Source organism: Alternaria atra, assembly GCF_907166805.1.
Source record: "Alternaria atra isolate CS162 genome assembly, contig: 28, whole genome shotgun sequence".
NCBI lineage: Eukaryota > Fungi > Ascomycota > Dothideomycetes > Pleosporales > Pleosporaceae > Alternaria > Alternaria atra.
Genome location: NW_025091326.1, coordinates 580684 through 597988, shown reverse-complemented (window position 1 = coordinate 597988; position 17305 = coordinate 580684). Strand labels below are relative to the sequence as shown.

The 17305-nt window shown below is 50.3% G+C and overlaps 6 protein-coding genes across 6 annotated transcripts; 5 read left to right on the top strand and 1 right to left on the bottom strand.

Moving 5' to 3' along the window:
* Nucleotides 1-278: 278 nt before the first annotated feature.
* On the bottom strand, nt 279-743 carry ALTATR162_LOCUS7244 (uncharacterized protein; the record flags this gene model as incomplete). Its single annotated transcript, XM_043314872.1, has 3 exons — nt 279-419; nt 472-617; nt 671-743. The coding sequence occupies 3 exons, from the start codon at nt 741-743 to the stop codon at nt 279-281; spliced, it is 360 nt and encodes a 119-aa protein (XP_043170807.1).
* A 671-nt stretch (nt 744-1414) lies between these two features.
* On the top strand, nt 1415-2432 carry ALTATR162_LOCUS7243 (uncharacterized protein; the record flags this gene model as incomplete). The annotated part of the gene is made up of 2 exons (XM_043314871.1): nt 1415-1708; nt 1758-2432. The coding sequence occupies 2 exons, from the start codon at nt 1415-1417 to the stop codon at nt 2430-2432; spliced, it is 969 nt and encodes a 322-aa protein (XP_043170806.1).
* A 600-nt stretch (nt 2433-3032) lies between these two features.
* On the top strand, nt 3033-3986 carry ALTATR162_LOCUS7242 (uncharacterized protein; the record flags this gene model as incomplete). Its single annotated transcript, XM_043314870.1, has 5 exons — nt 3033-3056; nt 3117-3232; nt 3290-3316; nt 3369-3875; nt 3929-3986. The coding sequence occupies 5 exons, from the start codon at nt 3033-3035 to the stop codon at nt 3984-3986; spliced, it is 732 nt and encodes a 243-aa protein (XP_043170805.1).
* Nucleotides 3987-7609: 3623 nt separating this feature from the next.
* Nucleotides 7610-9595, top strand: ALTATR162_LOCUS7241 (uncharacterized protein; the record flags this gene model as incomplete). Its single annotated transcript, XM_043314869.1, has 1 exon — nt 7610-9595. The coding sequence occupies one exon, from the start codon at nt 7610-7612 to the stop codon at nt 9593-9595; it is 1986 nt and encodes a 661-aa protein (XP_043170804.1).
* Nucleotides 9596-10922: 1327 nt separating this feature from the next.
* ALTATR162_LOCUS7240 (uncharacterized protein) lies at nt 10923-12326 on the top strand (the record flags this gene model as incomplete). Its single annotated transcript, XM_043314868.1, has 4 exons — nt 10923-11002; nt 11053-11278; nt 11339-11698; nt 11757-12326. The coding sequence occupies 4 exons, from the start codon at nt 10923-10925 to the stop codon at nt 12324-12326; spliced, it is 1236 nt and encodes a 411-aa protein (XP_043170803.1).
* A 900-nt stretch (nt 12327-13226) lies between these two features.
* ALTATR162_LOCUS7239 (uncharacterized protein) lies at nt 13227-15856 on the top strand (the record flags this gene model as incomplete). Its single annotated transcript, XM_043314867.1, has 2 exons — nt 13227-13735; nt 13798-15856. The coding sequence occupies 2 exons, from the start codon at nt 13227-13229 to the stop codon at nt 15854-15856; spliced, it is 2568 nt and encodes an 855-aa protein (XP_043170802.1).
* Between the last annotated feature and the right edge of the window lie 1449 nt (nt 15857-17305).

The following is a 17305-nucleotide window of genomic DNA, read 5'->3' as shown; positions in this document are numbered from 1 at the left end:
GTAATGATTGCTTTTTGCTCCTTCTTCCACTGTCAGAAGTTTGCGTAGGGTATCGTTGCTTGCATCTACATCTCCGGGGCGTTCAACATTATCTCGCCCTGTTCACGGACTGCACTGGTCCCAGTCGCTCCTGCCTTTTTTGGCGGTATACGGATACTGCGTCGCCCTTGCCTCTACGCCTGTATGGCAAGCTCTCTGAAAGCTCTCTGAAAGCTCTCTGCAACGGCATTTCCTTCATCGTGTCTTCCACTTTGGCTGTAGTCTTGCCACTACCGAGCTCACGACTTCAGCATCTTGTTGCGCTTCTCTCTCCTCTTCAGGCGCTCGACGCGCTTCTTGTGCATCTTCTCTTCCATCTTGGCGAATCGCTCTCGTTCTTCTTTCGCGGCGCGCTTGGTCTTGATAGCCTCGACTCGTCGCTATTGAACAGTCAGCTGTCGTCTGTTCTTAGCCAAAGTCATGGCTTCCTACCTGTCGCTCAGACTCCTTCTCTTCCTTCAGCTCCTTCTCCTTCGCCTTGACAGCAGCGAGCGCCTTCCTCTCCTCGCTACGCTTCTCCCATGAGGTTTGGCCCGCCTTTGGTCGGAACGGGCCCTTGTTGTCGTGCCACTGCTTGCCTGGAGAAAGTGAGAATGTCATCGTGCAATCTCTACACACAGCTGTCGCATACCGTTCTTCTTCATGCCCTTGACAGGAGCATTTTCCGTCGCGGGAGGCGCCTCGATTGTTACAGACTCGGACATGTTTGCGGTGTTGCGCGACCAGTGGCTCGGAAGTTTTGAGGTAAGAAAAGTTATCGATAGCGCTCAAAGGGTCTCGCATGCGCCCAAAGCGGTTTAGGACGGCTTACACGGCCGCGATGCAAGATCGATCTGATAACATGCAAAGTTATCAGATCATCTGATAGCCTTGGAGCAAAGTGTGGATTTTGGGCGCATAATGCGCGGTTTAGTCCCTCACATCCATAGATTATACGGCACGCAGATGATCTGAATCAGTAGGCGCTGTGTGCTTTCGACTGACTGCAGAATTTTCTTGAGCTAGAGCCTGATTTGCACGTTGGGCTGTTATTGCATTCACCCAAAGTCGCACACGACCCGCAGCCCGCTGCCTACTTCCTTAGTAACTCTCTTCGTCGTGTTACACACTTCCGACCTTCGTTCCACTCGCGATACCATATACGTCGTCGTCGTACCTCATCATTGACATGGGCTCCGCTTCATAACAGTAGCCACGCGCCCTCTCACCGCCCACGACTCTTCGCACGCAAAACATGCGCACCGCTTCATAGACACATATTGAACACACCTGTACATACTCGTTGAGGAGCCATATATACCCCTGATTCATGGAAGCACAAAAGAGTTCGGTGTCGGTGGTGGGGGGAAGAGGCAGGCTGCCGAACCCGGTCATAATGGAAGAGGCCCAGAGTCCTGCTGCGGCACAAGCCATTGGCAAGGGAGAAGAAGCCTTGAAGGATGTCCTATGTGGATCAGCAGCTGGAATTGTGGGAAAGTACATCGAGTACCCTTTCGACACCATCAAGGTTCGGCTGCAGTCACAGCCCGACCAGGTACCACTCCGCTACACCGGGCCGTTGGATTGCTTCAAGAAATCTCTACAACAGGATGGCTTCACCGGTATATACAGAGGAATTAGTGCACCTTTGGTAGGAGCTGCTGTGGAGACCAGCACTCTGTTCTTCAGTGTGAGTAGCGTGCATACGAAGGAGTAAATCATGCTGACACGCTTTGCAGTACCGTCTGGCTGGCGATGCGCTCAAGTCTTCAGGATTCTATCCAGAATTGAAGAGACACCCGGACCGAGACCTACCCTACTCTGGCATGATCTTTTGCGGAATGATTGCCGGTGCCATCACATCACTTTTCCTTACACCAATTGAACTTGTCAAATGCAAGATGCAAGTCCCTCTAGAAGCGCATGGCAACGTTGTGGCCGCGCCAACTATCCGCAGTGTCATTGCTTCCATTTATCGTCATCAGGGCCTTACCGGCTACTGGCATGGACAGTTCGGAACCTTGATACGCGAGACAGGAGGCGGCGCAGCATGGTTCGGTGGTTATGAAGGCATGAAGATTCTCTTCAAGGGCTCTAGCACTTCAGCTAAGGAGGAAGATCTTCCAGTCTGGCAGCGCATGGCCTCTGGTTCCGTCGCAGGTGGAGCCTACAACTTCATGTTCTACCCTGCCGATACCATCAAGTCGAGGATGCAGACGGAGGATGTCAAGCAGTTGACTGGTGGAAAGTCTACATTTAGCGCTGTAGGAAAAGCGCTTTGGCAGCAACATGGTATCAAAGGCATGTACCGTGGATGTGGCATCACAGTTGCAAGATCTATACCCAGCTCTGCATTCATCTTTACTGTATATGAGGAGCTGAAGAAGCGATGGCCTACCCGACGGGCAGAGTAGAAAAGCGTCGCGGTTTCGCGACGATAACGCGGGACTTGATGGCAGCAGCATATCACGGTGTTTGAAGGGCGTTTGTATAGCATCAGGCGAGAGTGTCGAGATACCATATATTGTTACTTTGAGCGCATAGAAAGGGAACAGTAGTCTTAGATTATAGAGCGCGCATGAGCAGCAGCACACACGCAAAGCCAACATGGGAACCTCACCCTTGTCATTCTGCCTTCACATGTCAATGCGCAAACATCCCTGTTCCATTATCTCCTTAGCGCGAAGCTGCTCCAATGTGGGGAAGCAGCAGCGACCGGCAATGTGACGCGAGCCGAGGATCAAATGCCAGCAGCCATTCCGCGACTGCGACTCTAGTTGCTCTTAACTATACCCGACCACAAACCTCGTTCACCCTCCCAATGTCAGCCTCATGATACGTGCATTGTATTTTGATACTTCTTGCTCCTCCTTCGCTTCTCTCTTCCAGGGCTTCCGCGACTATAAAAGGTAGCGACAAACGTCATCGCAACGCGCGCGCGCGGACCGAGGCTCGTCTTCGCCGAACACAAGCAAGAACCACACCACACAACTCAGCACATACACACAAACACCATGGACAGGTTACACGCCCTCGAAGTATGTTGGAAGGAGACAAGATTGCGCATTCTTTGGAAGGCTGACTGACGGGTTCAATAGGCTGCGCTAGAGAAGATTGTGTTAGATCCCAAGTACCACGATATCCTCACATTGGTAAAAGGTGTAAGGAATGGCATCGTATATGGAAGTAAAGTGCGGTTTCCGCATGCGCTTGTGTAGGTTGGCCCGAGACTATATGTTAAGGGTAAATGGATAGCTGACGTGTGGTTTAGAATGATCTTTCTCTTCAGATCCGGAAGGTACGTCGAACTCCCTCCTACTTCGAACCTCGCGCACGCTTTGAGAGCCTAGGAGAGCATTTACTGACAAAGCGCTAAACAGTATCCGATCAAAATGCTCACTCGTCTACAAAGCGACCCGCCAACATGCCCGTAACCTTGGCCTCTTCGCCCTCGTCTACAAGTCCACCATGCTCTTCCTCCGACACACTTCCCCGACCGGCAAAGAAAGGCACTACGATTCCTTCCTCGCCGGTCTACTAGGCGGCTACACAGTCTTCGGTCGCACAATCCACAACTCCGTGTCTCAGCAAATCGTCATCTACGTAGCTGCACGCGTATGCTTAGCATTAGCAAAGCTAGCAGTACAACCACGACATGTTGGGGGCGGAGCTAGTGGACAAGGAGTAAAGGGAGGTAGTGGTGGGTGGGAGCTATTTGGCAACGGGGAGATGAGGAAAAAGATGGCGAAGAATGGTTGGCCGGTTTTTGCCAGTCTGAGTTGGGCGATGGTCATGTATATCTTCAGGTGGCATCCTGAGAGTGTGCAAAGCAGTCTGAGGAGTAGTATGAGTTATATGTGGGTATCCTTGGAAGCTGAAGTAACATGGGGCTGTGCTAACAAGTGGACAGTTATGTACAGTCGGATGACTGGGATTCGCTACGGACGTTGCTTTGGCATAACAAATAAGCAGAGTGAAAAGGAAGGAAATATATAGATGTACGAGGTATCATGGTCAGATGTGGAACCCGGCATCTGGAGTCAAATCCATGGGGAATTTCATGCATTTCCGTCAGCGCATTATATTGTGACAGGAATAGAAAGAGAATAGAAGAGAACATACAAAGCAACACATCACGTAGGCATCGTTATTTCAGCTCTATCCACCAATAGCGAAATCTCCCGACTGAGTGGGTTAGAAGCGGAACTACTACACGACATGGCCTCAAATATCCGTCAAAAAGAGCGATGCAACTACACAACATGTTAAAATGAAGCGACCAATGTTGCCTGATGCAGACCGATGTCCTTGGTTTGTGATTGCACACGGTGTTCGCCGGTGGCTTTTACCCCACTTACGGAGATGATGTAGGCGGCCTCCGGTGAGCCTTTCTAGGACATCCACACGCGATACGTTCGAGACGTTGTACTTCAAATGCCGTCATCAGGCTGAACAAAGTACATCCCGGCTACTTTCGGATTACCAGTCATCTCAGCTTTATCCTGTGTTATCCTTCGGTCGCGTGGTTACTCAAGGGTACTCTCGACTTGTAAGACTGAAGTTGCTGGCCGGTGTCGGAATACAGTAAGAGATGAACGAAAGACATTTGCCCTTTTTGCGTGACATTGGCTGCAGAGGAAGCGGGGAAGAGGTCCAGTGATAGCATCTTGAAGCCCTGTAGTCGACCAACTCAGGCCTGAGGTAAAGCAACGTGTCTCTCGCGAAAGCGGCTACGAGTATCCGTGTGCTCAATCGCTTTGTGTCTGGATGCCGATCGTCGGTCGTATGATTTGAACATAAAGCCTGCGTAGCTTTCGTACTGATCCTGCTTTTCGATCCCTCTCCAGTGTCTGTTTGTTCGGAGCCCTGGAGGTATTTTGATCTGTGTAATTAGCCTGTATACCATCACCTTTGTAAAAGTCGTCGTCTCCTTGTAACAAACCTTCGGCTATTGTCATTCTGTTTCTTCTGCCTATTTCCACAATGTACGACCACGATGACCCGAACAGTCCTTTGAATCAACCGTCTCTAGATAGACCATCTTCAGACAGGCCGCCCCAGTTTAATTGGAGAAACTGCGGATATGATTGTGGAGAAGGATGTGAGAAGGCTAGCGAGGACGAAGGCGGTGGTGGAGTTAGCGATGGAGAGACAGCGGTTGATGCGGATGAGGACCAAAGTTCGATGACTGGACTACAAGATGAAGATATCAGGACGGCTCAAGATACGGACGACGCCACGACAGATTCCTCAAACCTAGACCCGATGGACTGTGTTGACACTGTTGTTTATGGACAACCGCCTGAAGGACATACCACCATGTCAGGAAGTCTGATAGTCGAACCGTGTGTCACAGCGGATAACAGCCCAGTGCCCTCCGCCAGCGGAAGCGCTCGCAGCCGATCGCCTGATCCGGGGGTTCTTTATTGGATTACCAGCATGCCAATAGCAACACCGTTGCCATTGGAATACCATTTTTTACAAACGCCCCTACGTCTCAGTCCTCAGTACGAGCACTGCCGAGGGGACCCGGCGTCTCATCTGGTCGTCCCGGATCGCTCGCCTCTTTGGTATTTGATGGAACAGTCATGGAATGGGTATGCACCTGCATATGGATATATTTCTCCACCGTAGTTTGGGGCCTTGCAAGACTTGATCGGACGGCTTTTGGTTTAAGGATATGGAGTTTGTTATGCCGGTGCCCTCTATTTGGATGTTGGGGTTTACATTGTGTTTGAGAATTTTGTTAGCAGTCTGAGCTCTTAGGTGCTTCTTATGGCGTTTGGTTAGGTTTTGTTAATAAATATGTATACAAAGAAACTGTCGATTTTCTCAAACGGAGGAGAAAACGCTCGAATAGCTGTGATCCGGTGTACAATCCAAAGCCGGGTAGAAAACGACATGAATGTAGGCTGAGCGAGAAGCAGAGACGCGCATGAAGTGGAGAACCCAGGTAATGGTACGACTGTCCATTTGTGGTTGTTGTTACCGTCCATGTGTCAACCTTGGAAGTCACCCGGGAACGCCCGAACCTACCGGGTCCCCATCAATTTTCTTCTTGTGACAACACTGCACAGTCACCGCGAGATCCCAACTGAGTATGCTGTCTAAGCATGTCACCAGTGACCCACAGCTGCACGTATTGATGAAATTATGTCGCTAAATATTTATAAACATGCCATCATGGCGACGCATATGGGAAGAGAAATCTTGCCCGCGGGCATCAGCCGCCAGCGTGGGTATACGATGCGCAGACCCTCTGATGGCTCCTGAACGGAGACACTTGCGCGGCCAGGGTCCCTATCATTAGAACATTGATTAGCACCTAAATGCCGCATTGCATTCGCTGCAATGCAAAGACTTGATCAGCTTCTGTCATGCCAGAAGGCTGTAGTCGTTCTTCAACAAGCGGGCGTGGAGTCGTGGAGAAGCGTATGCCATCTGTCGATCCCCCAGGTAGCTTGTCGCTGATTCTTCGTGTTCGTCGACATGGAATTGTCTAGTCTTCATCGTAGACCCACACGGCTTCTCTCCACCTTCGCGCCGCGTACTGCTTAACGAATTAATGTGCCCAAGATGCGGTCGGGGGCTGACTGTTGAGCTGACTCGACTGACCGCCGCACATGCTGTGGCTTGTCATCGGGCAGCTACTTGACATCCATAGAGCCCTAGAACTTTCCACTATAGCCCCTTTAGTTTAAGTGCCGTAGATAACTTTGGTGTCAATAGCGGTGCACGCATTGATAAGACAATTTAATTGCCTCGATTTGGCTGGTTGGAGAGCTGGTCGGAGCGCTATCCTACTCTCAACAATGAAACACCAACATTGATCACCCAACGAGCTCCTCCCACGATTGATCGTTCAGCCACGCCGTAGCAGAGCCGCCCAGGATATAACTGACGGCGCCCGCTATCAGTACATTACTTTTACCCAAACTCGCAAACCCCGCTGTAGCTCTCGGGCTGTTCATGCGACTCTCTACACCATACGTCATCCTGCACCACAAGCTCTAGATCTTCCTCGACATCGTGCCATTTCACATGTTTCCCGGCAAACTCTACTTCAGACGCTTTCCGCAGTTCGACAAACCCCTGGCTGTGTGGGAACTGCGATACGGGCTACGGTGGGTTGAAGCTTCAACCGTCCACAAAAGCAAATGTGCACGCGACTGACATTGTCAAAGTTTACACGAATATCCTTGAGCCCTACGAACCCACAAATCAACCACCGCATACCAGACCTCCCTCCAAAGCAAGCCTGTATTGGTTGCATCCTCTAGCCCTCCGATTCCCCCCAGAACATACAGCCAACGAGGCTTGCATGTGCTTAATTCTGCACCGAGCATCGTCCGCGAAGCAGCTGGCACGCCCAGAAACGCCCGTTCACTTTTATATGCCTCCGAAATATTCCGAATAAATTCCCCGCTTTGGTGCGCTTCCGCATCACCCCAGATACCAGGTGTCTGCCACTAGTGTACCCGGGCGACCGAATAATCTTGCTATTGGCGACACCATATTGTCAGTGACATATAGCATTACCAATACAAGTATAGCATAAGGGATTACCCTTCAAGTGCTGGATATACTTAAGATGGCGTCAGCAGCTCCTCCCAGGCGGTTCAAGGTCGAGCCTATCGAGACGACTGTCTCGTCCTCCAAGGACAAGGCTCAAGCAGACCAGGCAGAGAGGCCGAAACCACGAAGATTCGCACCACAGCCAATAGAGACAACAACATCGAGCTCCAAATCTAGCCGTAAATTTACGCCCGAGCCTGTTGAGACTACCAAGAGATCCAACCGTCGCTTTGCTCCCGAGCCAATAGAGACGACAACACGAAGCAGTCGTCAGAAATTTGCCAAGGATTGGGAAGAACAGACATCACCCACAGGGAAGTTCAAAGCCAATCCTATGGAAGCCGTTGCAAACTGTAATGCTCCGTTCAAGGGTACGCTAAAGCTGCCTACGAAGAAATTCAGGCCGCAATTGATTGAGACTGCCCAGAGGCATCGCAAAGCGGGAGACGATATGCCCACATTACTACCGTCGGACAAGACTGAGGCAACGCCGGACTCAGCGATAAGTGCCCGGAAAGCAAGGATATTGGGAATACCTCCCACACCGCCAACAAACACACCGACTTTTGATATTACTCAGAACCCTTTGTTTTTGGAGATACAACGCAACGCCTCACCGTGTAGGCGCCGGTCGTACTTTAGCTGCTCACAACACTCGTTCCGTGTTCCAGACTTAGACCCGATTGAGTCTTCAGAATCCGAAGCGTCTGTCCCGCCATCACCCACCGAGTCACTACCCTACACTTCGGATCATTCATTCATGTATAAAGAAGCTACTCGACGACGAGAGAGTGTCGACGATAGTTCTGCCGGCTACCTCCTTGAGTTGGCTGCTAAGGCTGCTGAAAAGCAGCTTCGAGAACAGGCGTTAGCTGCATTTCCAAATAGCGATTTCCACGAGCCCGTGGCTCATTATGTGGATCATGATACCGAAGGCTCAGAGCCATCGGTCACCGAGGCCAAGCAGCAACAGCAGCGAGAGTCGTCTTTCACGCAGGTCAATTGGGATCTAGTGGCTATGCGTGAGTATCGAGAGAAGCAAATAGCCGACAAAGAGAAGCAGAAGCCGAAAGAATATGTCAAGCCTGCCTTCAGTCCGTTCGGAAACCCAGCCGGCTTTCTCGATGCTGCCACAGCCAAGAAGTTTGCGAATGAACGGAAAGATCCTGAATTAGAGCGTCAACGTAGAGAAGCTCGACCTCCAATGCTCGGACAGGATATCAAATTTCCGCGATGCGAATCGCCGGAACCATCTCGCTTTGACCCCACTCAAGGGTGTGATGCAGTTAGGACAGCTATGTGCTATCTCTCCGAACAGTCTAAGGCTGCGTCTGAAAAGGGGGAAAGTTTATGGTGTGGGAAAGGCAACGGCAGACAAACAAGCACAACACCTTCACTGTGGTCTAACGCCAACAGCCGAGCTTCGAGCACCCATGGCTTGTGGGGTGGGTTTTGCGTCAACGGTGGAGACAAGTCCCCACGCGGGCCGACGGGCCTGCTCACACCCCACAACGAGAAGCCAAATCCAATGTCACCCTGCCCAACGCCCTCTACGAGCCTGTTGCCACCTACGCCTCCTGCATCTAGCTCTGGCATCACTTTTGAGAACACAGGCTTCTCAGGTATCGATGAGAAGCTCGCTGTTGAGCAGTCCATCGAAGAAGAATTCGGTGACAACTTTGTCACTCAAGTGTACAACTATTTATCTCTTGGATACCCGTCAATGGCCCGTCCATTCGATGAGGAACTTTCAAAGATATCACATATTCCCATTTCCGAGCTAAGACAAGACGACCACCTTGCATCATCCCGCGGTTACATTCGTCTTGGCAAAGACGGTAACCTGAAGGACACCGAGATTACCGAGGAGACATGCATGCGCTGGCGCGCCTTACGCATTTACATCCAAGAGTGGGCGAGGCAACATCCCAACATGGCTGAAGACGAGTTTATGGTTGGTGGGCGTGGGACTGCGGTCAGGAAAGGCAGTTGGGCACTTTAGATGAGTGTTTCCGTCGTGGATCCCACCTTTCTCATGCATGTAGCTTTCCGAGCCCTTAGCGTGTACATTCACCGTTTTCCCGGCGTTGTTTCTAGTACACATGGTCGACCCTTGCCCGCATTTTGTGGCTTGGTACCTGGACGTAGATCTCCTATGGAGCTGTTCCGGTTTCTCCGTTATTGATCTAATGGAGAAATGCGGGTTGGACCTGCATATTTTCTTATCTTCAGAATGTACAAACGTTTCTTTTTAGATAGATCCATTGTAATCAAGTCTCGGCCGATTTCGAACAGCCTATGAAATGATGGAGTTGACAGTGCCAGGGTCTACTTAGCGAATGACATCCGCGTTTCGGCTCGACTCAAATGGGTCGAAGTTGCTTTTTTTTGTTATCTTTGACAACTACTTCTGTCACACCTCGCCTCCCCCAGACAACGCCTTTGCGTGAGAAATTGCCGCACTCACGCGCTTATGTGGCAGCAAGGTTTGTATCTTAATGCCGAAGCCTCACTGCGCCCGTATGCAGCCCGCGTCGCTCGCGTGATTCTAGAGGCTGATTTAGACGAACAGCACTAGATGTAAGCATCGCTTATACATCGACCTCTCAGGCGATTGAGGTACGGATATATCGGACTATGATTCATCTCCGCTATATAATTGTAAGATATCTGCCGTGCGGCTGGAGGCGCCCGTCTCAGACAGCACGTGCTTGCACACGTTCCCACCACCCTGGCCCTTCGTTGCATCCCGCGCTTCGTTTGAGTACAAGCGTCTTCTCCTATCAAACGTCTCACCAATTGCAGGCGCATTCTAATATTCTTGCCAGACGTCAATCGCCTGGCACGTTATACTAACTACGTAGGTCGACCGTGATGTTGATAACCACGACAGGGTCCTTCACGGCACAGACCCTTGAAGGATCTGAAGTAGGGATTATTGTTGCGCGGAAATGTTCATGTAGAAACAGCATCAGGGTAATTTCCCCATCCGTGGGACTAAATGCTGAACATGGCCTGACTTCCGGGTGCGTGGGTAGGTACAACGACATCATATCTGCCTTGGCTGGGTTATCGAGTAATCGCGGCCTACAACCTTTGACTTCTTATCTACTATCCCATTGAAGATGCTTACCTTTTAACAAGTTATGCCCAAATAGAAGTACGAAGAGATACGATGCACGAAGCATCACACGAGAAGAGAGTACAACCATTGACAGCAAGCATTCCTTGAATCGCAAGTCGCATGGACGGCACCCTGTGAACGACTTACTTGCAAACCAGAACAATATATATTTCGACACAACGATCCACCATCGCAAATCTCCAACATGTCTGATTTTCCAGAACAGTTAGCTTCGCAGTCATGGACGTTATATGGGATCGGCATGGTTGTCATCGTCCTTCGCACGTTAGTAACACCTAGTGTGAGGATATAGTGATACTCATTCTTAGTCATAGATTTGCACGATGGCGTCGAGTCCGAGGCCTGAGCGGCTTTGCAGCAGATGACTGGATCATGGTAACGGCTGTACCACTTTTTTACACCGGGCTGATAGTATGCCTAAACATCATCGCGACAGGAGGTGGAAGTAATCTCTTCCCGCCAGAGCAGTTCTCCACATTCACACGGGAAGAGATCGACGAGCGAATCAAAGGGTCCAAGATCGTGGTTGTTTCCGAGCAAGTACGTTGACAGAGCTTGGAACGTGCGAATACATAACAACGCACAGCTAACATCCATTAGTGCATGCTGAACGTCATTTGGTCTTTGAAAGCCTGCATGCTGTTCATGTTTGCTCGCATGTTGACCGGAACAACAAACATGAAGTGGATCAAAGCGACTGCATTATGGATCGTTGTTGGCTGGTTCGGCGTCGAGATTGCCTTTTTCAGTGCATGCCGTCCGTTCGTAGGATATTGGGCAGTGCCGCCCCCAAACCCGCAATGCACGACACTGGAGCACTTCGCGATCGTACAGGCAACTTTCAATTTAAGCAGCGATGTCCTTATCATCGCTGTGCCGATACCGATGATCATGTCGCTTTCCCTCCCTCTGAAACAGAAGGTTGTGCTGGGCATACTGTTTAGCATGGGTACTTTTGTTGTAAGCTCCCTTTCCTTTTCTTGCTCCCAACTTTCCTCCCACTAACACGCTTGGTTAGATCGTTGCAGCAATTCTGACAAAGATCTACAATCTCTCAGATGTATATGCCACGACATACATGCTGTGGTACACCCGTGAAGCTTCCGTTGCTGTCTACGTCGCCAATCTCCCTGGTATCTGGCCTCTTCTCCGCGAACACGTACGTTTCCTTCGTGAGCACACAGGGTCTTACGCCACCAGGCAATCAAAACTGCCTGGATACGGCTCACAAGGATATGGAAACATGTTCAGAAGCAAGCACCAAAGCCGCGTGCGCACATTTACCAATTTCGGCTCGGATGATGTTGAACTCGCATGTGATATAAATCCAGGCGCGAAGTCGATGCACACCTCCGAGAAGCAGATACTGGGAAGTGAAAACCCGTTCATGGGAGGGGAAGATACTCAGGAACCCGATGAGATGCCATCGGCGATGGGAGTAGGGAGTGGTTGGAAGGGGATGAATGGTGTGGCTGGTATGGGTGTACAAGTCGACACGGAGGTGGAGATTCAGAGTGATCGGTGGATGGGAAGTCGACTGGAGTTGGCGCAGTCGAGGATGGTACGGTGCGAAGGCCCTGGCGCGTAGGCAGGAAGATGATACAACGCACTTGCGTAGATATTGTTAAGTGACGCTCTTTATTGGCTCTAATTGATGTCTTGATTCCCATCCCATCTCGAGCCAGACGTTACCCAATCGAGCAATTATAGAAATTGTTGATTGCGGTAGAAACTCCTTCACCTTACACCGCATTCCCAACATTATCTGCATCCATGCATCTCTACAAACACTACTAATTCGACGAAACAGCACTACTTTCAAGACCAACACGTATATTTCGTCTCAACCTTGTATAGAGGTTACTGCACTAGGCAAGTATTCAAAGGCGTCGATTGCTGTTCGACGTTCTTCACCTATACCACCCCCGGAACAGGCTCTTAAGCATACAGGCGATGCGTAGACGTTTGCTCTACTTAGTGAACAAGTCCTATTTAAGTAAGTTTGGCATTATCATTAATTCTAGTCTAGGTATATTCACTCAACGAGCAATTGCAAGAGAGCTGGTAATAGTTATGAAATAGGCAAGTTCTAGTACTGTCGATTCTAGCAGGTGTCTATTCACTCAACGGAGGCTTTAGGAGATACTGTAGGTACTCAGAGTGCTTCGTGAGGCAAGCCGTTCATATCCGTTGATGGAAGAAGACACATTTCGCGTCTGCTGCAAAAGTGCCGGATAAGGCAGCTACATCGGACATTGATAGTAGTGGACAAATTTCGGTAAATGTTCACGATGCGGTATCGTGGAAACGTATTTATGTGCACTCGCATCTCGGTTGCCCGTTGATGGCGTCATTGGCAAGAGCGCGCTAATTCCCACCGAGGATTAGTCCCCCCGTGACAGCGCGATCTCGCGTGTCACTGTGCCTGTGGCAAGGCCGTACTTGCATTAGATCGAATTGCCATTTCGCAGCTTGCTGCGACCACGAAATGGCGCTCAATCCTCGAAGTCCCTCCGTACATAATCAGATGATTACACGGTTCACCAAGCATCCGAAATCCACCAACTTCGATGGCGAGCAAGATCGATCGGCCAAGCGCCAGAAGACAGGCAACAGCCCCAAGAAACCACTGCCAACACCACGGAGGGCCATCAAGCGCGAAGTGCTCGACTCTGAGGACGATAGTGAGGGCACTTTGATTAAAGAAGAGGAAAAAGAACACAAGACAGATCTAGAGAGTGCATTACCTCAAGTCGACACAGGCGATGACGCCATCAAAGCATACGAGGCGTACAAGGCAGAGGAGGAGAGCAAGACTGAAGGAGCTGATGAACGTTTGGAGAAACGTACATGGGTCCAAGGCAAAAGCTCGCTCTATGTCGATGCATTCAACTTAGCATTGGATACTGTGTTGGATGAGGAAGGCCACCTCTTTGATGAGGCCGAAACAGAAGTCTTTCTGATATGGAGAAACTTAGGTTACGAAGCGCAATATTTGTAAGTCCAAAGCTGGAGTGAAAGACGATCTAGGCGGTTACTGATTGCGTTCTCATTCATAGATATGTACGCCTGTTCCTTCGCAAGACGTCTGCATGGCATCGCATAAAGAACCTAGGTTACCACAGTGATATCTCAGACCTTGACGCTACCGCCGAGATATTGCAACGCACATACGATCTTCCTATATCTTCCTCGAAAGTCGAGTCACATCCGGGCGAGTTGGAGGCACCAGCGGGGACCACATTGGGCACCTCGTTCACGTTCGCGGACCGGTCCGAAGAGGAGATAAGCACACTAGAAGAGGCATCGTCGCTATTGAAACTCGATGAACTAAAGGCTCTTGCGAAAGATGCCAAGGTCAAGGGGAAGAACAAGGGTGAGCTTTTGAAAGCCTTACGACGCACAAGCCAGAAACAAGCCGGCCTGGGCTACGTTGGGTTGAAGCGGTCGGACTCAGAGATGTCGCGTGGATCCTCCGCGTCCAGATCTCGACCTGAAACGCCAGAAGTCGAGCTGGAACCCGAAGGCGATCTCTCCGACGATGCCAATCGAGATGCGCACTTCACGCGTAGGATCATGCAAGGGACGGGGCCTTGTATACGACTCTCACTGGGTGCTTTGAAGCTTTTCGAACGCGTACACCTCGTATTCTACCGCTCCACTGAGTGGACTGAGAAGTCGTTGACGACCATCATCTTGGCGAAGATAGCACGTCGGAACTTTCCAGAGTACATCGTCTCTCGATCAGCAAACATTTTCGCCTCACGGTCACTGTTGCTAGAGTATGAAGCTTCCATACGAACACAATACCGGATAGATAGTATTTTGGAGTTCAACGGAAGACCAACAGAGAAGGGGTACCAAGCGATCATAGATACTTTTGAGAAGGTATATCCGCGATGGCAAGTCTTGGTTCAAGAAGAGCAACAGAAGGAGGATAGTGTTTACCACAGCGGCGAAGGTTCATACCTACGTCGACTTTCGCCAGCCTGGGTGTATACGCGTATCATTCACAAAGCGCTTGACGTGCTCAGACGCAGGAAAGAGCATGAGCGCGAGCATGAGCTCTTGACCGAACTACTGCATCAGCGACTGTTCCATCATTCCCGTAGAGGAGCATGGTATCAGCGCAAAGCTTTACTTGAAGAACACTATATGGCTCCGTTGACTGACCCTGAGAAGAGAAGTGCGGAGAGACAGAAGAGGCACTGGAAGCTCATTGCTCTGCAGACCTGTGAAGACGGACTGCAGGATAACCTTGTGCATGTCATATACCACTATGATTTGCAGAAGCGCATCACCAAACTTGAACTGTCTCTTAACTTTGCTAAACGAATGCAACACGACTTCTCACACGTCCGCTTAACGAAGCCGGTTGAAGTTGCTATGGAGGGAACGCGCATCGAACGCGAACGCCCTTTGTTGTCAAGACGAAATAGCTCTCCACATCCAAAATCCGGTCAACGGGGCGGAAAGACGAGATGGATCGACCCGCGCGAGGACGGCGAGTGCTCAGTAGAAGCAATGTGTCTCTCACACTACCGCAACCAAGGCTGGAAAGGCTATCACAGTGAAGGCGGTATTGTGCGCACACTCTTCGCATACCTGTTCTTCGATGTCCTATTCACGTACGTACCCAACGTCTTCCAGACACCATACCAGACTTGTCCGTTGGATCTATATACCGATGCCTTCTATCCCTCCCGTATATCGGAGATCAATGCACGCTTGAACGAAATATCAAACGGCGACGCACCAGCCATCATCCAAAGAATCTACGACAACCATCACGAGCGTCGTACTTGCGTTGTAGGTCTAGACTGGACGTATGATGTTCTAGACCTGGTTGAGATCGCTCGTTGCTTCGATGGTGAAGCACTGGCAACCGTGTGCAAGGTCATGGCGCAAGAGTACGGGCAGAGAGGTGGTGGTGTACCGGATCTGTTTCTCTGGCGAGTGCCAGAAGAAGGGAAGAAGGGCGAAGTCAAGTTCGCAGAAGTGAAGAGTGAAAATGACCGTTTAAGTGACACGCAGAGGCTTTGGATACATGTGCTTTCTAGTGCAGGTGTGAGGGTCGAGCTTTGCGCTGCGGTGGCGAAGGAGGTGAAGGTCGTTTGAGGTGAGAGGAGACGTGCGTACTTGCCGATATGGACAGCTACAACATCAGAGGTCTGTTTGTTGTTGCTAACTCGGTTGGAATGTTTTGTATCCATCTACGACACTCCTTCTGTGTTACTCACCTTCGGCGTTCAGCAATCTCCGAAACTCCATGATGGCACGAGTTGTAGGTAGCAGAGCTCGAACTGCGGAGAACCCGGATGTTATGTAAGTAACGGCGGAACTCTCACTCTGCGTGTGATTTGGCTGATGTCGCCGTAGCACCGTGCGGAACCAGCGAAAGTCAGCCTTTCTACGACTTCCAGACGAGATCCGCAATGCGATCTATGTCTAGGCTCTTATTGGGATGTACAGCAAATTAAACCCCGAGACCTCAGAGTCATTTGTTGGACCGCCTGTCCGTCGCGCCCCGCTCCCTACGGAACTTTGGCTTCTTGCCACTAGCCGTCAGATCCATGTTGAGACACACCTTCTGCTGTTCAAGCTCAACGCTTCCCAAATCCCGCCCGAGAATCTCAGAATCTTTGTGAACAAGCTCACCAACGCGCAGCGTGATGCTATCACCACATTCAAGGTTGCATAAAGAGCATTTCAGTTCACTAGTGGAATTATGCCGGCGAGTGAGAGAAAATCGTTGCAGGATCATGCATGGGCCGGCCTTTTGGCTTTGGGTAGAATTAAAGGCCTTAAGCGCGTGATGATCTATGATGTGCAACAATGGTTTCTTCCTGGGAAAAATGTATGGACCTGTCACCGCAAAAAGGAGATATCTGCATGAATTGATTATCGTGCTGGACCTGAGAGATTGAGATCGTTTGGGGGTAAGCTACCTGTCGAGGAGTCTCAACTTGGAGCGAGTAGGACATCACTGTCTCTGCAGAGCCCGAATAAAACTTGCGTGTGTATCGGCGTTTCTGGTTGGTTACACATGTGCTATGAGGTCTGCTATCTTCTCCTTCAAGTTTGATAGCATGAATAGTGAATACACGAAAGCGTGTTTGGCGTGGAGCCAGTACTCAAGGGCGAATTTGACCTTCATCACTCCATGATGGAACCTTCCAGATGCATGGAATTGTGTGAACTACGTGGGCTAAAGTAAGTTATCGTTCTGTAGAAGAATCCTGCTGATGTTTTAGACATATCTGTCGAAGCGTATAATACTGTGTTGGAATGCGTTAGGTATTGCGCACAGAATGTGGGGCTTAAGGTGATCGTTGATAAGTCGTCAGCACGGTAGGTTTATTACAAGACTACCAAGAATCTCAAAACGATTGTTTAACTAACGGTAGATCAACGATAAGTCGCTCACACCTAAAAGGTTGCTCAAGGTAACCAGGCTCCAAGGAGTAAGGACTAACTGTCTCGGTAGCGGGCAAGATGACGACTAAGCTATCCAATGTGGTGGCGGAGGAAGAGGAATGTGCGTCGGCTATGATGGGTCGCTGTAAT